Consider the following 23,305-nt stretch of genomic DNA (forward strand, 5'->3'; position numbering starts at 1 on the left):
TCCGGTAGTGGGCGGAGCTAATGCGCAAATGGCAATTTCATTGGCTGGCGCTGATCTCTTACCGTCCCTGTTTTGATTTCAGCAAACCATTTTGACTGAACGCAGACAACGTGATTAATATTCATGAGCCCAGCAGCTCATCAATTCATAGTGCACTGTATATACATTACTTCTTATTCTACTATCATACTAGTATTATCTTTAAATAATAATTAATATGATCTATTACTATTTTTTTAAAGTAACCCTCAATGACCAAAAATATCTTAAGTTCAGTTAAAATGACAAATATGCATTCATTAGGCCTAAAAGTTAATTTTTACATAAAGGCATTGTGCTAGAAATATTACTATTATTTAGTAAAATGTATGTGATACTGCTACTACTGTTGAAAAATTTTATAAAACTTTATTTTTTAAAGAAATAAATCACAATATTTCTTCTGTGTTTTAATTTTAATAGCAAATCCCCTTTATTTACCAAAAATAAAATGTGTTTAAATTTCATAAATTAAAAGACAAATTAAATTTGGGTGAAACTTGTTTACTGTTTTTCATAATTATATAACTTTAAACACAAACTTTAAACTTTAAACACAATTGTAAATAAGTATAAATAATGGCATTGGTTTTATTTATTTATTTTTTTAATTAGCATATTTTTGTGTTTTGCTTTGGTACCGAAATTGGTACCAAGAACCATGGATTTTCACTGGTATCTGTACCGAATACTGAAATTTTGGTACCGAAAAGTGAAGGGTTGGAATGCATTGTACTGGATGTCTGTTTTACTGGTTGGCAGGACATCACTGCTGTTGAATAGACCATGAAGCCAAATGTGTGGCAGCTGTTTTTGTCATTGGAGAATATGAATTTTGTGGCTGCCTCTCCATTTTGGCTTCTCTGTCCATTTTTTTCCCTCTGTGAGTCCCTCTGTGCCCCCGTCCCTTTAGAAATGACAGTACCCTCTCTGTGCACTCAGAATCTGATGACACATCCAGGGTTAAATCCAGTCTCACCCGCCAGTTTATTCAGACCTCTAATGTGCACGTATTACGCAGGCTGTGGCTTCGGGCATACGCGTAGTGATGTGCTAATCAAAATATTGGTTAACCATTGGAGGCACCTGCAAAACAAATAAAGAAAGGTATGATGATGGTCCATCTAAGCCCAGCTGGGAAAAACAAACACTCTGACTCATTGTAAAGATGGAGCTCTTAGTATTGATTTTAAGCTCATTTTTTTCCTCTTCTGAGGTATTTCATTTGAAGCCTAGTCCTTGTTCTATAAAAGAGCAGCACACATCACACTGGAGCTGCCGCGCGAACATATATTCAGGATTTAGAGAATATTATGACATTAGCTCATAAAGGTTCTTGACTCCGAATGTTTTTTCTTCTTTGAACTCTTTGAATGTGATGTAGTCAGGATACAGCCCTGTCCAGAGATGATATTCAGTCTGTTTCAGAGCCACCTGCATATTATAATGCTCTATAACTATTTATTTGCTTTGTGAAATGTTCTTTATTCAACAATGTTGTTAAATTAATAAATATGAATGCATTCTTCTCAGTTAAAAAAAAGCAGTTAATTCCTAACTACGTATTATTCAACATTTAAAAAACACAGATAATTCCAGCTTAGGTTGTTAAATCTTAACCAAGATGGTCTTAGCTGCCTTTCAAGCTGGTCTAGTTAGATAGTTTTAGATAGGATTGAGTATTTGTTGGGGATTTTAAGAACATTGTGTGGTAGACCAGATAAAAAAGGGTCAATGATAAAGAAGAATGTCCATAACTAAACATGTAAAAACTAGAAATTGTTTAAAACACATGTGCCAAGTTCCTAAAAATGTGGGCTACTTTTTGTATTTATAATTGTTTATGGTTTTGAAAAAAAGAGGCTTTTATAAGATTTTTATGAAAGGTTTTCATTTCTAAAAAATATTAGATATTGATAACCATCAAGTAAAACAAATGTTATATATATATATATATATATATATATAAATGACATTAGTGAATGAATGATTAATTCAGAGTGTCTTTTATCTCAAAACATTTTTTACACTTTAATCAATTTATTTATGGTTTAAACAATCATTCACAAATGCCATTGTTTTTATTTTTTTTTATTTATGTACTTAAATATTTTTTTACAACATCACAATAGTACATTTTAAAACCGGATTTCTGATCTTTTTAAAAACTTACTGACAGTCATGAGCTTTCTTTCTTCTTTTTCTTATTCTTTTTTTCTTTATCGGTCACATCATATGACTTTGGTTTGGTAGATATATTTTTTTATATTAATAAACAATGAAGCAGATTTTACCTTACCTAATAAACTTCACCTACAGTATTTTGTTTGTAACACTGAGGGTGCCACAACCATTAATATACAAGTGTGATAATAATGTTTTCTTTTCAAGAGTTTCATTCTTTTTTCAGCTTTATGAAATATAGATTATCTCACTGACATTTTTGACTTTATGGTGGTAGAAACCATCAGAAGCTGGTTTTAACTGGATTTTCCAGTGGGGTAGCACACAACTTTTGCTGGTGGCTTCAGATGGAATAATGTCACTACCCTCGTTCAAGTCTTTCACAGCATTAGGAGCTGCTCTGTTTGGAGTCACAGCCATGGAGCTGAACAGTTAAGGGCGGAGACGATGCCAGAACCTTCCGAGCTGTTGACAAGGAAGCCTTTCATCTCACTCACTTGTATCTTATGACGGCATCAATCACAGGCTGGCTGCTGTGAGGCAGGTTGGGTCAGCGCCACCGGTAGTTTGGTGTTGGATTTCTGTTGACGGATGCCAGTAGTTTAGCCTCAGAGCTGCAAACTGGATATACATCACAGCATACACATCGCTAGCTGTTAGCCCAAACCGGTCTGCAGTCACAAGGCTGTTATTTGGCCCACAAGTTCTGGGTTATTTGGGGTGACTCCATACATAGAACAAAAGCATTACTGCTCCCTCACCGCTCCAAAAGCATTGATGGTCCTGAATAAAGAATAGTATGTGTCAAATGTACACAAGTTGAGAAACGTTAAGGAACCATTTAAGGGTGACCACTCGTTGAAAAATGAATGGGAGGAATTATGATGTTTATATGGTGCAAAATAGGGCTTGAAACCATTGAATTTATTATTAGGGGCCAAGCACCGACGTTGCTTAGGCACCTATTTTATCCGTTAGCGTGATTTTTTTTCTTCCGCTGCAAGTCTATGGCAGCCCATAGAACTGCTTGTGGGAAAGTTGTGAAATTTTGCACACTGATAGAGGACAGTGAGAAGAGTTGCCATAGCAAATTTGGAGTCTCTAACTCAAACTCTTTAGCACCGCCACTTGTCTAAACTTTCAAAAATGTTATGCTAATAACTTTTGAACTAAACCACAAAATAAAAATAGTTTTTTCCTCTGATTCCTTGGCTCATGCCCAGTCGAAAGGACACCAAAATTAAAAAATCGCAAGGTTTAGTTTTTCCGCTATTTTCAATTGTTCGTAAAAACTACTTTTTCGAACTCGTCCCAGGCCATTTAACCAATTGTCACAAAATTGTAACCAGATCATCTTCTGAGAACGCTGGCAAAAAGTTATGGAATTCAAGTTGATTAGTCATACTGTTTCCGAACTGCATGTGAACGAATTCTACGAAAAGCATGCAAAAGTGGATGTGAGGCTATATCTCCACAATGGTTTGGCCTATTAAGACCAAACTTGGTGTGTGTTATAACAAGCATGACCTGAGACTACTTGCAATGTTTTGGCACTTTGCCCCTTAGTGGTCAGGAGAAAAAAAAAAATCATATTTTTGCTCATAACTTCTGAATGCTTTGGCCAAAAATCACAAAACTTATCTCTTTAGATTCAGTGGGTCATTTCGAGTCGAATGATATCCAATTTTGGTATTTTGGAATGATAACCCATGTCAGCCATTTTAGGATGGTACTCAAAAAGTTTGGGGGCAAAAGTTATAATGAAATTTATAAAAATGTTAATAACTTTTGCTTACATTAACCTATTGTAATCAGACTGATGTTGATAGATACCTTGCATCATTCTGAAAACATCGATAACAATTTCCCATAATTGACTGAACGTCCTGTCCGCCATTTTGATTGATGTTGAAAACATACTTTTTTGAACTCCTCCTATATCACTGGTTCAATTTTCACCAAATTTGGCTCAGATCATCTTCAGACCAAGGTGGCAAAAAGTTATGGATTTCGTGTTGATACACGAAATGGTTTTCGTTTAGTGCATGAACAAATTTGTTGGAAAGATGATTTTTTAGTAGTAAATCTGAACTCCCTGTCTGCCATTTTGATTTAAGTTATAATCCTACCTTTTCTATCTTCTCCTCAACTGTTGGTCTGATTTTCACCAAAATCAAGTCAGATCATCTTCAGACTGTGCTGACCAAAAGTTATTCATTTTGTGATGATTGACAAAACCATTTTCATACAGCACCATTACAAATTTTAGGCACTGTGCCAAAATAATAATTCTGAGCCTATATCTCTGCAAAGCTTTGACATATTTGCAGCAAACTTTGTATGTGTCATCATTATCACCTCACACTGACAATGCCACATTAATTTGGTAACAGGAGTGGTCAAGAGTAATAAACCATTCATTAACCAATTAATAATTACATTTATATAAATGCTAATAACTTTTAATTGAATTAGCCTATTGCAATGAAACTGATCTCAAAATATTCCGTGGCTTATGCCTAAAACATAGATACCAAATATGCCAGAGTAAGCTGGACTTCCTGTCCACCATTTTGATTTATGTTGAAAACCTACTTTTTCTAACTCCTCATCAGCCGTTGGTCCGATTTTCACCAAAATCGAGTGGTCTTCCCACTGTGATGACTAAAAAAAATGGATTTTGTGTCGATAGACAAAAGTGTTTTCACATACCACAGCAACGATTTTGTGACACTTGAGGCTGTATCTCTGCAATGCTTTGGCATATTGACACCAAACTTTGTGTGTGCCATTGTCACCTCACACAGAACACACCAAAATTATTTGATAACAGCGCCACCTATTGGTCAAAAGTGGTAAGCCATCTAATCATATTACTAGTGGCTATATTTTAGATTTTTCAGCCATTTCAATTACAATCATCCTAAAATTGCTGTAATTGCTCATTGTTGCAGGAGACAAAGACGTGAAAAACGGACATCGCGTTGTTTTCATATGGATTACTTTATCACAGAATATTTGTTTTCTGCGGCACTTGTTTAGTTTAAAAGTAGACATGTCAAGCTATCTATAGATATCTCTCTCATGTCACTTCGTTGAGTATTCACGGAGTTACAGTTCATTTTAATGACATGTTTGTACATGAAGATCAGCGCAGACAAAGGCTGCAGACAGCACACTTTGTTTGTTATCTTTATTTTATAAGTTCACAAAGTTTTGTTGTTATTATGTCTGTATCCAAAAAAAGTAGACCCTTTACAGATTCGATTGATGTATTGCTCTTATCTGTACGATTAAAACTGAAAGTGTAATTTAAGTTCTTTTCGGGGGTTATCAGGAGAAAATGACTCATAACTCGTATCTGCGTTAATCGCCTCCAGAGGGTTAAAGCAGGGCTCCTTAAATCTTGGCCAGAGTTTAGCTCCAACCCTGATCAAACTCACCCACCTGTGATTTTCTAATGATCCTGAAAACACTGATTAGCATGCTCAGGTGTGTTTGATCTGGGTTAGAGCTAAACTCTGCAGGAAAATGGATCTTGTGGGCCAGATTTGAGGATCCCTGCATTAAAGTTTTGAAGGCACGCGACTAGAGACACATGCAGAGATCAGAAGACAATTGCAGTTGAGAGGCACTGATGTGTGGAACTACAGCATTCACACCCTTAAAAGAGCTTATAACTTACAACATCATAATCCATGAAAGAAAAAATGGAGACTGAAGTGTGTCTTAGGTGGACGAGAGAGGGCCTACGTGTTTCATAGCGTGTTCTTTAGCCCAAAATTACAAAGGCCTTCTTTATGAGACCTGCTGATTTTCCTTTGGGATGAGGTATGTGTGATGGTTTGAGGCAGGGTGGAGTTTCTCTGAGCACGAGGCTTTTGAGTTACTTGCTCTTATGCAGGTCCTGTGGTCTGGCGTGTGTAACAGACTCTGTCAAGCTGCCCTCTCAGGACTCAGACATTTTATTTGCTGAGTCATGCTTGACAGTTTATAGATTTTGGTACTAGCATTACATCTTCTTTAAGTGTAAAATAAATTAAAAATAAAAGACAAAAAAATGCCAAAAATTTGAAAACACATTATTGTTGTGTCCTAGAAAACCCACAATTTTGAATGGTCTTCTAGACACAACAAGCATGTAATATATATGTATATATATATTATTACTATGAATCAAACAGAGTTTTTAAATTGTATTGATATATTTTGTATTTTTTTATTTATTATTATTTTATATTCAGAGAACTTGAAAAATAGTAAATCATTTTGGACATGCCTTTTGTATTCAGACAACTTTTGGCAACAGGGTTGAAAAAATAGTTAATAAATAAACTCAGGGATATCTTTTGTATTCGGACAACTTTTGGTAACGGATGAAAAATAGCAAATATAAAAATTCATTCAGACGCTTTTGTATTCAATCTTTTGGTAACGGTTGAAATACATTTGAAATAATAATAATGTAATAGTTACCTTGACATTCTAAGGCAAACTAACAATATTTTCCTGCTAACACTACCCTCTTATGGAACAATCCCTTTTATTCAAAGCCACATACAGTACAGTTATTACCTGGACAGTCCTCCTAAAGCATCATGGGATTAATTACTTTGGTGACCTCAAGGGAACAGTGGTGACCCATTTATTGTTTGCCCCTGATGGCGAGAGAACTTCTGATTATCAAGCCTGACCTCCACAATGTTGAGGCTACCTTTTTCTGCTAGAATGCACCCTTTGAGATATAGATTATATTTTTTGGCATGTAAGAAGGAACATGTATACTTCAGTTATTGAATTAGTGTTGGGCTAAGTATACATTTGACTTTCTGCATGGAGCGTAATGACATCGCCTTTTTCTCTTCTCCGCACAGCAAGGGCCGCTTTGAAGTGCTTGGCGGAGGCAGTCTGCAGATCTTAAGTCTCACGGAGGAAGATGCCGGTTTGTACAGCTGCATGGCAGACAATGCCAATGGATCCATAGAGGCCCAGACTGTGCTCGCACTGAAAGGTAAGTTTAAACCTCACTGCTAAAAGACTAGTCAAGTGAATGTCATGTCACACTGCAAAGCTCTTTCCTTTAGTGCTGTTCAGAGGAAGTGTTGGGTTTTCTAGGCGACATTAAGTTCTGTAATTCGACTGCACACTCTGGTCATGCTTCAGACACGTTTACAGAAACAGGTATTGGATACTCTGTAATTGCTCAAGCTGCAGTTTTTGGGACGGGACAGTAGTGCATGAGATGTGATTGTGTGATGATGAAAGGGATGTGAGATGCTTTAGACAGGTGTGAAATCACAGAGAATAGAATAGAATCTGGGCTTTAGATTTCATGAAGATTTGTGGAGTATAATGAGCTTTGACCATCTGTCCGTCTGCTGAGAACTGATCCTACACTGTGACAAAATGAAAAGTAAAGATAAAAATGCACTTTTAATGTCAAATGAAAACTTTCACTTTAAAGCCATTATGGTTTAATAATCATTTGTTGTACTTTATAAAAGCATATTGATGTGTTGACTAAATAAAGCATGTCTAAAATACTTGATTGTAATTTTAGTGTTATTCAATATTATTCTGTACTGATGGTATTCAGAGTTAATGCATTTTAGATGTACTTTATCATTAAAAGTAAATTACATTAAGTAAAGCTGTTTACCCTCAAATGCTAGTCAGTGCAATTAACAGTAAACTTTAACCATAACCATAAATATAAATGTTTATGAAATTACATAGAAGAATCTATTTTAATTATAATAAAACAATTAATTAAAATGATTTTAATTTAATAACTTATTGCGTTTAATATACATTTAAATAATATTATATAACATAACATAATAGAATTGAAACATAATATATTTTCATTAAAATTATTTTATTATCCAAAAACATTACATTCAGTTGTCACTTTAGTATAATCTTCTAAATTATAAAACCAAAAATACCAAAAAATACTCACTGCCTTAAAAGTAATAGCCACACGACTTTATGTGTGTTGCAAAGAGACAACTGTTATAGAGTTGCTGAATAACCTATGCAATATTTATAACTGCACTACACTTACAGAAATTACATTGGTAACACAAAACCAGAAATTAATTTGCCCAGAACAGTAGTCTCACCTCTAAAACATAGATTACAGCTCAAATAGTAATAGGTATTGCTGAATAATGCATGCTGAATAATTCTTCCTTTAACAAAAATATGAGATTCATATTTTTGCTTGTAAACCCTCTGGACCCTCTTGTTTACTCGTATTGCAAGTTATTTTTATTTTTTAACAAATCAGAATTGTTTTGTTGTAATCAACATAATGCTATTGACAGAGCAGGTTGTATCATGTATTCCTGTTTCAGGCGTGAAATAATAATAAAAAAAGACTCATGTCTTGTTTGCTCAGATTCTAAATTCAACCAGCGGACGCAGAACAGTTAAGAATACATTGTTGTGTACATAACTAGTCAACATGCAGAGATGTGTGCTGGTGTGAGCAAGTCAGATCTGGGATTTCTGCGCTCTCTGTGTTTTTCTTATACTGTAGGTGAGAAACCCAGAATCCTATTAAACTTTGATTGACTGTCTTTTCTGTGCTACACAGAACCTAAGGGAGTAGCTTGTAGGTTGCTGTTTCTTAGCCTACTCTGAAATGCAAGGTAGATGAATAGAAACAACAGTGTGTGTTGTGCTTTGACATTGTCTGTAATATAGCAGAAAACCTGAGACATGCTTCTGAATGCAAGTGAGGCAGTGATAAGAGCTGTGTGGTCATTTGAGATGTTTTTTAGCGTCACTATAATCTCCCTGTAGACTCTATAGGGAGTGTAACCTATGGAAGCTTGTTCCACCATGAAATAAAAATGCACATTTTTATCTCATTTGTATAGATAAGCTTTTTTTTTTAGCTTTGCTGAAATGTAGGTAGAGGCATGTATTCCCAGTGACTGAGTCTGGGTAGCTTATAACCCATATTCTCAGAATCGTGATGTGATAAATTGTAATTTCCTTTTACTTTTTTTTTAATTATAATCCTGTGGTGGAAACAAGCTTTCATAGAAAGCAGTCTTTGACCATGAACGAAATTCTCTGGTGCTGTCTCAGCCCCCTCACAATTTATCCACAATTGATCAATTTATGATAATGAAATCACAATTGAAATAGTTTAATTTCTTAATTCATGTTCGTGGTCTTATTGTGCATTATTCATTAACATACATTCTTCTCTAAGAATATCTTCAGTAATCATCTTTCTACATCTTTAAAATGACTGCCTGACATCACCTAGGAGATGTAAACATGGAAAATAATGTTAACCAATAGCCAAATATATATTTAAGCATGTTTTAGGCCACATTTGTAAATGAACAAGCAGTAAACAAACACTGGTGAATGTTAATGTAACATTAATTGCAATGGGAGAAGACCTCCACAATCCATTACCAGGGTTTCCGCGGGGCCATAAAAAGTCATACATTTAACAATAAGAATTTAATGCCATAAAAAGTCATAAAAACGTCCGGATTTTCCATACAAGGTCATAATTTTTTTTTAGCCACGTTAAATTGATATGCTAGTCCATTAATTTGTTCTTCCATCAAAATGCGCTCGCAGCGGCAATGGCATTCAGTTGTTTCGCCTGTTGTAGTTCTGTATGAGGAATCTGGGTGGTATCACACTGGTATCACAGCGTTCCAGAACTACAAGGTCCATGCGGCAGCATACAGACTTGTCAGAAGGACTTTCACAGAAACCCGCGCGAACTCCGAACATACTGTATCATACTGAATCACTGCTTAGCTTAATTTTAATCATCCTGGCTATCACAATGGGAAAATGTACCTTTAACGATCTATGGCTCGAAGACGATGCGTTTAGTATTGGCTCAAGCCCGTCGCTAACAATCGGTATCAAGCATCCAAACACAAGACGCAGAAAAGCTGAACCGAGTAGTTGGTTACTCGAGCGCTGTGCTCGGTGCGGAGAGAGAGAGAGAGAGAGAGAGAGAGAGCTGCGCATCACAGACAGTCCCTCCTGCACATGAACGAACAAATACTAATCGCAGTTTTGAACAAACAAAAGGATGTGAAAGAGCCCAATTCAGTACCGCGGTGTTCTGGTGTTCAGGACTCACGCAGAGAAAGGCGTCTCAAAACGCTTGTACACCGAATTTGCTTCTTTTTGCTCTTGTGCCGACAAATACATACAAAAATATGTCAAAATACCCGCCTTGGAAAGTATGCTCGAAAAACCTTTTTTTTTCAGTTATTTGTCAGTTATTTCTTAAGTGAAAGTAAACAGTTGAGGAAAAAGATGCATTCATCGTCTCTTAAAGTGACCGCGCCTAATTTAGCTACTAGCTGCTGTACTGTTAATCCAAGAAAATGAAAGAAAAATCACTCACTGCTCTTGACTGCATTACTTTGTAGTTTTAACAAGAATTTATGCGCAGTCATACCAAAAATTATCCAGACTCCAGATATAATTTTTGATATACATATTTTACTAGTAGGTACAGGACACTAATACATTTATGTAAGTGAGTACAGTATAAGCAAACTGTGACATATTATACCCAAAGGATCTTCATACAGTGAACTACTAGTGAAATAGATAGATATAAATGTTTTATCTATCTATCTATATATAAAATTGGGAACAAAAATTATTCAGCACCATGCATTGCTTATGTGTTTTTTTTTTCTGAATTGCTAATGCAACCTTTTCACACCACAGTCTGAACAAAATGAAGCAGTGCTTGGTAATTGGTCAACAATGTATTGATAGTTCAGTTGTCTGTAGTTTTGGTTGATCATAATCCATTACGTACATTTCTATCAAAGTTATGACATTATCAAGACGACTTTGTTCTGACAGAGTTTAACTCTAAATTCTTGTCATATTTTATAACCATTTTAGAAGCAATAGCAAATAAACTGTAATAATGTGAGAAATGTTCAAGGTGTCTGAATAAATTTTGGTTTGATTGTATATTTAATTTTTACATTGAAGACTATCCAGTGCTATTTTACATTTAATTATTCAGTTTCTGTATCTGGACACCTACAAACTTAAAAACAACTTAAACATTGTGTAAATAGCAAAAATAAATAAAAATGAACGAACATACAAATTAAACAATTTCAAACAGGGCCCACTGGTGCAACCTTCAGCGGGGCCCCGCTGACCCCAGCTACGGCCTGCCTGTGGGTGTTGAATACTGTGACCAAACACCAATAACACTTATTATTTTGGAAAGTAATGCCATAAAATAATTGTTAATTTACAATGTTACTTTACAATGTTACAATTGTTAAGTGTTCCTGTGCTCTTGATACTCAAGAAAAAGAAGGCGAAGGCTTCAGTTTCTTAATCTTAAGAAATAATAGAATAACTCTTTAAATAATAAAACTTGTTACTTTCAATCAAAGTCAACAATAAAAAAAAGACTTTTGAAAGGAATTTTAATGACTGAAGTTATTTATCGTAATTCGTGTAGGTCATAAATGCAAATCCTAATAGTCATAAAAAGGTCTTAAATTTGACTGATTAAACCCTGCAGAAACCCTGTCATTACGAACAAGCTTTCAGGCCTGTCTCCATTTTGGTTTGGGACACCCAGTTTTCATAATCCGGCCAGTTCCTGATCATAAAACCATATCCTGCTGTATATTTCGTGCTATATGGAAGTAAAATAGGTTTTGAGTTGTCATTTGCAGCTGATGCAACATTTTTACAGTCAGTGGCCAGCGATATAAGTGCTGCCCTGTGCTACTGGGTTTATGAGTGTGAGATATACTGAGTGATTGAAACACGAACCATGTGTCCCACATGGAGCTGGCGTGAGCTGGACCCCAGCAGTGTGTGACAAGTGTTTTTCAGCAGGTTGTGTGTGCAGGCCTCAGCAAAACTGCAGGAGCACATACTAACAGCCATTCATCACCTTACCTCTGTCAGTTTGGCCCTGATGCTGCAACCTATGTTAGATATATAGTTCCAGATGCTGTAGAATCTAAAAGACATCCTGTAAGCTTCATTTATCTCAGGTTACATCTAGTCATAGCTTTATGTAGCCTTTCTGCTTTTGGTTAGTTTTGTACTGTGAATTGCATTGACAGTCTTATAAATATATATCGTCCCCTTGGAATTATAAGGTTCTGTGTGCATTCTGAGTAGTTTTGAGATCTTGAGTTTTAAAGTTTTTGCATTCCTTTTGACTATGTAGATACATTTTAAATAAAAAGTCCCAAAATGTGCACAATATTACAACATCTATCACATGTAAATGTAAATAAGTTGTCACTGAATAAGATGATGTGAATAACTAAATTTTGACAAAAATTTAATATAGAACTTTATAATTCCAAGGGGACGTTATGTTATTTTTTACCCCTTTGCTCATTCACCTCCATGCATTGTTTTATGATATTCATTTATTCTAAACTTTTTAGTCTGGTTTTCAAACTAATATGACATTTATATATGATCTTATATATATTTGTGTGTGTGTGTGTGTGTGGGCATGTATTTGTGACAAATCAGGACTTAACTCTGTATAATGACATGAGATAGAATATACAGTTTGTACAGTATAAAAACCATTAGGCCTATGGGATGTCCCCACTTTTCACAAAAACAAATGTGTGTGTGTGTGTATATATATACATGCATACATACATACACGTGTACACACGCACACACACATATACATACAGTTGTGGTCAAAATGTTACATTCACTTGGCAATATCTGCAAAATGTTCATTATTTTACCAAAATAAGAGGTATCATATAAAATGCATGTTATTTTTTTTATTTAGGACTGGCCTGTGTTGTTACCTGTGTTGATCCACAGCTGTTTTGTTGTTGTTGTTTTTTTGTGATAGTTGTTCATGACTCCTTGTTAGAAATATTTTAATATCAGTACATCTAATTTATGCAAAGATAAGAGCAAGGGTGTTATTCATATGCAAATGATGTTATATTTTGCAAAAGTGCAATTCATATAAAATATACAGCAACTGAAGGTTGTTGTTTTGTAGAAGTCAGCACAGCACAGAGCAACAATCCAATTACGTCCCAGCAGACAAGCCTGAATCAAAACTGGTGCACACTTGTTATTGAGATGATCTCTGTCTCCAAGATCAAATAATCTCATTTGCTAATGGGAAGCCTTTGGAGGTTTTGCATTTTCCTCTAGCATATTTTAACTACATTCTGGTGTTTAGGATATTTTTAAAGGTTGAGAAAAGTCAAAAGCAGCATTTTCCCTTAATGAAATCAAATAGTTTTCCTGAAATCATTACTAGCATTTAGTTATACAGACATTTGAAGAGTCATTTCTCTCAAGAAACATATGTTTGGTTTATCATACTCACAGGATTTCTGTTTTATTGCTTTTCTTCACAGCTTCCCCGCAGTTTCTGAAGAAACCAGCTAACATATATGCTCATGAAGCCACAGACGTCACATTCGAGTGTGAGGTCACCGGCTCACCCGCTCCCACCATCAAATGGGTGAAGAACGGTGATGCTGTCATTCCCAGCGACTATTTCAAGATCACTGTAAGTTGCCAGCTTGTCAACATGCTGTTGACCTTCTGATAAATACAGTATTTCTTCTAGATGACAGTGATGTTCTTGTGTGCCTTTTTACAGAAGGAGCAGAACTTGCTGGTGCTGGGGCTGGTCAAATCAGATGAAGGTTTCTATCAGTGTTTAGCTGAGAATGACGCTGGCAATGTGCAGTCGAGTGCTCAGCTCATCATATTGGATCAAGGTATGTTTAACAACATATTTGCTTACATTCAACTTAATTAATTAAGCAATCCTAAATATCTCAGAGAAACTGGAGGATGTTTCCATGTAGATGATCTTTTTTTTATACAAATTTAATTGAAGGTATAGTAGTGTTGGTGTAGGTCAGGTGCATGATGCCACATGCACTCTGCTACAGCTTCCTCTCTGGCAGTGCCACCTGTTCAGTGTATGTGTGTGCCAGGACTAGAGTTTAATGTTAAATGCACAGTTGAAACGCTGTTCTGGGTGATTGCTGGGACTTTACTTACTGGTCAGGGGTGTGTTTTCTGGACAGTGTAACTAACCTAGCATGATGTATCATTGTAGAAACTAACTAGCTAGTCACAACTGTTTCCCGAACATGGTCGCACTTCCATCATTTGAACCACATTGGTTCCACAATATAGGACGGTCATTGATGAAGTCATGCGCAGGTGGTGGAGTTTTTTATTTGATGTTTGATTCATTGTCTGTTCCTTCTTACATCATTCTCCAGGGTTCCCTTACGCATGTACGAACATGCACACTAGTGTTAATTTTGTCAGCTATTTTTAATTCAGTCTTAGTCCTGTGTCAAATGTAACTTTTAGTTTTTATCATATTAAGTCATCTTGTCCTTGTTTTGGTTTTAGTCAAGTTTTAGTGAGTGGAAACTTACACATTTCGTCTTACTTTATAATGGTTAAAATTATGAAAAAAAAACATTATTTGGATCTATTTTAATTGCAATGATTGTTGTCATTTGGGAAATGTATTTTTACATTTTATCAGAAGTTCCTCTTTCACCAATAAGCACAAATCAATAGAATATCGAATAGTGTACAGATTTATAACAGGATATCAAATTGCATTTATGTTTTTCTTTTAAAACAATGACAAAAAGACTGATCGCTGCACAACCACTATCACAAACAATACAGTCGAGATCCATGATACAACACAGACTGGCTGAATGAAACTTTCACTTAAGCCGCGTTCAGACTCCACGATTTTGGCCCAGTTTTTGGCTCGCCGACAAATGCCCGAAATCACAGGCAAATATGAGCTCGTTCAAGCGAGTGACAAACACGCAGTGTGAATGAGCAAAGACGCGATCTAAGAGAATCGCAGATGAGTCGCCAATGCCTGTGAGATATTTGGCATGCTCAATATCTGGACCTGTCGGCGATTCAAAATCATGCTATCTGAAAAGTGTTCTGACTGAAAACTACATCGGCAATGACCGACAGCCAATGAAAGAGCAAGATACAGAGCAGCGGGGAGTTTGGGGAGGAGTTATAGACCCCAATATCAGCAAGTATGGCTTCATTTCAGAAAAAGGGTTTCTTCTCGGTCTATTTGGACCCATGAAATGGAAGATAAATTAGTATTAATTTAGCAGGAGCACCCGTGTCTGTTTGACGTTTCATCTGAGCTATCCCAGTCTCACGTGAAAACTCTGGTCTTGCACATGTGATATTGCGTTGTTTCCTTGTCACATCTCGCGTGTGTTTGGTTGTGAAACATAGTTTGCGTGCCAGACAGAGCTGTCAGCGATTCTTCCTATTGTAAAGTCATGCAGTGTGAAACCTTCTGTCGCCGATCAATCGTGCAGTGTGAACACAGCAGTGACTGAATGCTGACCCGACTACTTTGAAAATCGTGCAGTCTGAACTCGGCTTTACTTGTACAGTACTGTATGTCAGTGTTTCAGATCAGAATGATTGCCAGATTGCATAAAGCAAAAAGCTGGGCATAGGACGTATCTGTTTAACAGAAAAGCTCAGATTGGGGGATTTTAGGTCTTGATATCTGGCAACCGCAATCATGCACGCCCGCGTAATAGAGTCTTCTAAAATACACCAATCTGAAATGTTTTGGTAAATTTTTCGTTCTTTTACCTACATTTTACTTTTTTTCATCATTGATATTGCATGTTAATTTAGTCTCAGTTATCATTTAATGACCTTTTTATCATCTCGTCATCGTCTCGTATTTGTCAGGGGAAGATACAACGTTGACAAACATTTCTCGTCATAGTTTTCGTTAACGAAATGAAAGGGTTACTCCACCGCAAAATGAAAATTTTGTCATTAATAACTTACCCCCATGTCGTTCCAAACCTGTAAAAGCTTTGTTCATCTTCTGAACACAATTTAAGATATTTTGCATTAAAACTGGAAGGCTTGAGACTGTCCCATAGACTGCCAAATAAATAACACTGTTTAGGTCGAGGAAAGTATGAAAAGCATAGTCAGAATAGTCCATCTACCATCAGTGATTCAACCATAACGTTATGAAGTGATAAGAATACTTTTTGTACATGAAGAAATCAAAAATAACGACTTTATTCAACAATTCCACTTTTCTGTCTCTCCAAATCTGTGTAGTGCCATTTTGGCAAATCTGAGCTGTACACAGGCAGCGTACGCTACTCTGTGTCACAATATTAGTGAAGTTTTATTTTTTTTCTGACAAAAAACATTCAAAATTTAGTGATTTATGACCTTTTTTCACCCTGTTTCTCATGATTTTCTTATGATTGGTTAACATTCATTACCGCCATTAACGTTTAAAAAATAGTTTTTACATGTAATATGTTATTTACATATTTGCTAGGTCCAGAAAAGTTGGCACGGCCTGATCTTTGAGCAAAAGTATTTTGGCAAAGCAAGCATCATACTGCGATTTGTTCTCAAAACAGTCAATGGTGAATTTTACTGAACACTCAGGTAAATTAGCACTGACGAGACTGGGACATTCGCTGAAAATAAACTCCGACGTTTAAATCCTTTGACAGCGTATACAAACATGCTAAAATCTGCTTCGTTGTCTTGCGCTGGAGGCGGTCAAATGCAAACGACTGTGTCTAGGTGACATCACCTTGTCCCTCTGATCCAAAATGGACCATTTTCTGAGGGTTATTACATAAATGCTTTTTTTTTATTTTTATTGATTGATGAGGACATTATAAGACTTGCAAGATGTATTAAGCATACAGAGACCTCTTCTACATCAGAATATCAAGGCAAATTTGGTTTCTCATGTCATGAACCCTTTAAAAAATGTAATCCAACCATATACAAGCAGTACTGTGTGCACAAACTGAAAGCACAAATATGTTGTGAGATTTTGACTGTTTCTGTCATACTTGTATCTTTCTGAGAAGAAGCCAGCGTCTCTCTCTGAATTCTCTTTCTTGTACTTTTCGCTCCTTTCATGTGAAATGGTCTATAAACGCTTTATTTTTGCAGGCTTCTCAGCTTGTTCTAATTAAACAGCTAGACAGGTCTGATTGGAGGCTTTTTGAAGCCTTGGTTCTCACTGCCATCTGGACAAGCGTGAATGGAGAAACACAGACAACAATCTTCACTTTTTGTTAGAGCTGATTGCTGAGTTTATTAAGTTACAGACTGGGAGTTTGTTGCACATTCTGTGGACCTTGCTCATTATATATATGCAGTGCTCTACCACTTGAGCTACAGGAACACTATATATATATACACATACATACATACATAGTGTAATGCAGCATTGTGCAGCTTTGCAAGGCTTTAGATTTGACATGCTTGTGATTACCTTAAGCACAACTGTAATTGCAGAGTTTTACGCAGATTTGCAACAAATATGAATCAGAATCAGAACGAGCTTTATTTCCAGGTATGTTTACTCGTACTTGGAATTTGTTTTGGTGACAGAAGCTTCCACAGCTTAATGAGAATGACAGTGACCAAACAACTAACTCTATATTTGCATTTGAATGCTTGTTTTCCTGGCAGTGAATTATAATTATTAAGGATTCATTGGAAAAAACATTTCTCTTTTTTAGCTTTTTTTCTTACTTCCAAAAACCTTGTATGGCACAAACACCCCATCATCATCAAACACCCAACATCGCTACGCTTTAGTCCCACCTAGGTATGTTTGTAGAAAAATGATAGATTAAGCTTGGATGTGTGTCTGAACACAATGACAGACAGGGTGATTGATCTGAGAGCATACAATACTGATTTGGGTTATATTTATGTTTCTCTCACCTGTGGATCCATAAAACATAAATGGTATGTCTCCGCTGAGGCCTCTCAATGTGTTCATATGACACTTTAACTAGGCCCGTGTGCCAGGCTCGGCTAACAGCAGAGCAAATATGCTGCACTTATTTATGGGCCACAGAAAGAGCCCTCTAGCTGCTTTCCAACATCTCTGCTTTGTTTACAAGATTCATCACTCACTGGTTGGAATATTGATGTGATTTAGTTGACATTATAAAGCCTGTAGCTGTAACTAAACTCAAAGGTATTATTCTGTTGGAGAATCAAGAAATTAAATTTCACCGAAATGAAGAAATAAACTAGTTTTATGAAGTACAAAGAAGCCATTTTCAGAATGCAATACTAGATTCAAGCTTATTACATAGTGTACAAACATAAAACTTTGTTAGAGATCACACTGATATGGATTTGTTGGCCATGCCTTCATCATTCATTTTTGCTACTTATGAATGGCCTTTTAAGTATAGACTTTATTGTTCTACACTTATCCCGACACAGACTTTTGAAATTTGAAAATCAATCAAATGATGTGAATTATTATATTTAAAACTATGAAAATCTCAAATAAGAGTGAAAAACCAGTACAATAATTATTGTGTGGAAATTATTTACTTATTTTTTCAAAACTTGTCTTGCTTTTGTGGCATCATTTATACCACAAAGAACAATTTTCCCCTCAATAATATTCCCCTCAATATATATATATATATATAAAAGACGAAATAGTGTACGAGACATGTGAGGTGTGAAGAAAATCAAGACAAATTAAGATAAATATCAGCTGTGAATAGACTATTTTTGGTGCACTTTTTTTATGTTTTTAAGATGATGAAAAAGTATCAAGAAATAGTGTTTCTTAGAAAACAAGAAGGGTGTTTCCTGTGGCATCAAGAATTTGTAGGAGAAACAGCTAGGCCTATCACAGATATAAAAAGTCCATAGGTTAGCTGAAATACAGTTTAAGACTCCACCAAGATTTGGTGTGATATAATAATCTCATGCTATTCAAACAAAGTGCTATTGCGTGTACTTTTGTGTACAAATACAAATAGCCAAAGCTCAAAGAAGCCCAGTGATATTTTTGATATTGTGTCTGAGCATGACTATTGGGATAAAAGTGCATGTAAGAAAATAAATGATGCAGAGACTGATGCTCTTTGATGAAGCAGCTGGAGGTTTAGCAGGTGCAGGAGGGAATGGGGGCTCTGCTTGCTGACCCAGAGGGCTGCTATAGCTGGGTATAGACATACAGTAATGAGATGCCAGATGGGTGTCTGCCTTCCCAGCAAACACTGAGGAAGTCCCCTGCCAGCGTCATGCTGCGACCCATAATCCTGTGCTTTCGTGCTGGGCTGTACGTCCCGTGCAGGTGCCCGTGCCTCCCTCTAGATCTGCCCTGCTGCTCCGTGTTTCATCTTTCAAATTATGGAAGCCAGGCGTCTCAGGAGATTGTGCGTTGCTCTCCATCACGTGAGAAACCTGTTTAATCTCAACAGGGTTGTTGATGGCCTTTAATCCATCATCCTCTCATATTCATGATGTTTACTTTGAAGAGATAGACTGCTGTCACCGCTGCAATGCTGCCCGCTTCAGATCCAATGCAAAATCGCTGCGAGCCAGCCATATCTCCAATGAAAAATGACAAAGACTAGCGTGTACTTTGCTTCTTGAATATCACAATAACTCCACTTATTAAACAAATGCTACTTTTAGCTTCCTTCGCTTGCTTTGGCTTTATTTGCTACAACAAAACAGTGTCGATAAAAGCCTGAGGATATCATGAAATATCTAACGAGTCTAAAAAAATAAAACTGGTGTGATCGTTTTACTTTTAGAATTCAATGCACAATGAAAACATATTGTAACTTTAACTCGAAACATTCTGCACACTCCATTTATCAATGTCAAGCTGCAGAAATGGCTCAGAAATTACTTCTGTTTTGATGTCAAAACTACAAATACATTAACACACAATGGCCTGGCAATGCATAACAGTTGGAAAGAGAGTCTCTGATCATTTTAGTGTGACCCAAAATGGTTTATGCAGCAAATTGCAGTGGGAATTGTTTTGTAATCCTGTCACATTGTAATGCAAAATTATGCAAATAGCCCTCTTTTCTTTTTATTCTTTCAACTTTTTGTTCTCTTCAAAATGTTCTCCCCTTTATGTGACTGAAGTTAACAACGCACCTAACTGTATATATTTTTTTTATGATTAAATGTTTCCAATGTCCTTTTTGCTCACATATACACAAACTGTCTGTTTTTTAAATGTTATATTCCATCTTAAACAAGTCCAAAGATGATGTGTGCTTCATAGTCGACATACCATGGAAAACATGTAAAACTAAACTATAATTAATCCAAGAAACCTATCATGGTTATGAGCATTATCAGCAAACAGCTTTACAAAATATATAGAAGGTGATCAAAGCGATAGATATGTTTGTGATTGAGCTGCCCATTCCTCCTCTTCAGACACTCATAGAGGCTTTTAGCTAGTGTCTATAAATCAAGAGCTCCTCAACATTTCAGCAGCAACTGATCCTGTCATGTTATGACTTGAGAACAGGTGAAGAATACAAACCTCAGTGAGAATAAATGAAATAACCCAGATTTTATGCCTCCATACAATATGAGGAAGTCTTTAAGCCCGATAATAGCATGTTCCCTCGGAGGGTGTAAGATTTACTGCCAATGGATGAAGTCTTTATGTGTGCAGCAGGAACTATGTCACATCTCCTGTACCCTGACCATTTCAGTCCATACCCATCTATGGAAGATAAAAGCAGGAGCTTTTAAATGGTCATCAGCAGTGCACTACACTCCCTCTCTAAGACAGCGACATCATAAAGACATGGAGGTGAATCAGGCAATCTTCCCTAAATGTATGTTTTTCCCATATCCTTATGATTCTTGGTGACCTACATGATACATAACCATTATTGCTCTGAGCAGCCATTTCTGTAATCATTTGCATATTCCTGAAATACCATTTTCTTAGTATTAAAATCATTATTACATTGATTTACAGCAAACATGGAGTTAACAATAATCCTTTTACATTTCCATTTTACACCAAAGGCCTTGTGACCTTTTTGCTTAGCTTCAGTGTGTATCATTAATAAGGCGATGTCACCATCTGTTCCAATGGCAGCAGCCATTGCTCTCTACTATGAATAGAATCGTTATTAATCTTCTGCGGCTCTCCACCGTACATCACATGACTGCATCCACCATCAGACAGACGTTTAGGAGACTGATCATCCTGATAACCTCCTAGTTTAATAAAATTATGTTACAAAAAAAGTTTTAGTCATTAAAGTCATTAAAACTTTTTCTAGAGTAGAGTAGATTGAGATTTTTTAACTTTGCACCACATAGCTCTGTTACGTTAGCATCTTGTGCTGTTTTATATATATACTGTATATATATGTATGTGTGTGTGTTGTGATTTATCAGCCCTAAAAACAGCCATCCCCTGGTCTAGAATATAAATGCAGATTAGCTGGATTATATTATTTGAGCTACATTTATAATGCAGTTGATTTTAATGATGATTTTGAATGTAAGTTTTGGCATTCTTTCCATAATCAAGTTCATAAACACTGTACTTATATGACAAAAAAACAGCTGCCCCATTTATTTGAGCAAAATGGCTGCCAAGTGAACTGACTGAACCAGAAGGGGAAAAGAAAAACTATAGAGAGTATGTCACGCACCACACAAAGCTGAACCAGAGATAAATGCTGAATGATAGAATTTTTCTTCTCCCTGCGGCTAGACAGATGAACATTGAAGGCTCCTCTTTGTGGAAAACTGTAATTGCTACAACTAATGTTTAATTTGCTCTCTTGTCTAATGGATCTTGTCATTTAGGGCAAGCTATAAGCTAATGAGTGCTGCTATTAGCGTACATATTATATACAGGTCTCCTTTCCCCCTTTCTGTTGATCTGATGATCTGAATGAAGCACATCCGAACATAATGCATTTTTTTCAGCATTATATGGCACTTTTAAACCCTCAGTTAACATGCAGAGGGAAACTGTATTGTTCAGAATTTGCTCTTTCATAACTCAGGAGACTTATGGATATATATATGTTTTATGTTAAGCTTCTCCTAAAATTCCTTAGGGTACATAAAAGAAACAAATGAGACTATTAGCTATAATAGTGCATAAATAGTGCTCAATGTGCATAAACAGAGCTCAGACCATTTGCTCTTTTTTTGTTTCCATACTTGGGTTTCTTGCAGTTAATTTGTTCTTAGTCTCTGTTCACTTCCCATTTGTTGGTTTTATTGTTCTCATTTGTACAAGTCCACAATCTTGTCCATTGTTATTTTGCTTTTTTTTTTTGAAAGAGAGAAAGTGATTTTATCAGAAATTCTCTGCCATTTGAATCATGAGCCTCATAAGTTTTATTGATGTTTATGACATACATTTTTGGTGGAATTGAGATTAGATATTTTCTCTGGTGCTGCATGCTGATTGTGTTTCAATCTGGTTAGCATAGACAAAAAAAGGAGCATAATATTACTTGTTTCAGACGTTTCATTACCTACTCACGTTATTGTCGTCCACAGTCAGCGGACCATATTCGAATGAAACAGCACATCAATCATACATATAATGTTCACTTGACGTTCAGTCCTTCCACAGCTGCTTCTTTTGGCAGATGCAAATGAAACACAGTTTGTTTCATTCAAAGAGTTGTTGCCAAAAACGCAACTTTATTGCAGTCCATAAAAGCAAATAATCTTGACAGATTTTTAGAGCTGCTTTGTGTCAAGTTTCACTCCACTGCTAGAAAACAACAGTCAGCAATCATAGATTTAAAAACAGAAGCCTCAGCATGAAATATTTAGCATATCCGTGTGAAGATTGTAAAGCCTTGGACCTTTAGATGTATGTTAGTGATTGAAATGGATGGCCTCTGTGCCTCATTCTTCTTCGGATAAGCATGGATTTTTATTTGTTTAGTTTACACAAAAATACATCTTTTTATTCATTCACTCACCTACATCCAAACCCATATGACACTGACAGAAAATCTTTCTTTCCCTAAAATCAAATATGCTACAAGAGTGCTGCAGCACCATGTAAGGTTTTTGGTATCACTGATGTTGAAATCTCATTTGTGTGTATGTACAGTGCATAGTTATGAAACCTTGGCACATATTTTTGAAACCAAGTGCGTTTGGTTTCTGCAAATGCCATTTGATAGCTATACTGAAGTGCAATAGTTTTAGTGAA

General features: G+C 36.1%; 1 protein-coding gene across 10 annotated transcripts in view; it reads left to right on the plus strand.

Annotated features, from left to right (window-relative positions):
* LOC132110003 (neogenin-like) overlaps positions 1-23,305 on the plus strand; it is a 149,338-nt gene that overhangs the window by 98,831 nt on the left and 27,202 nt on the right. For all 10 annotated transcript variants that reach the window (XM_059516619.1, XM_059516534.1, XM_059516609.1 and 7 more), the window contains exons 5-7: positions 7,098-7,234; positions 13,629-13,783; positions 13,877-13,997. In XM_059516619.1, the coding sequence (XP_059372602.1) occupies positions 7,098-7,234; positions 13,629-13,783; positions 13,877-13,997 (413 nt within the window). The remainder of the gene's footprint in view (positions 1-7,097; positions 7,235-13,628; positions 13,784-13,876; positions 13,998-23,305) is intronic.

Source organism: Carassius carassius, chromosome 2, assembly GCF_963082965.1.
Source record: "Carassius carassius chromosome 2, fCarCar2.1, whole genome shotgun sequence".
Lineage (NCBI taxonomy): Eukaryota > Metazoa > Chordata > Actinopteri > Cypriniformes > Cyprinidae > Carassius > Carassius carassius.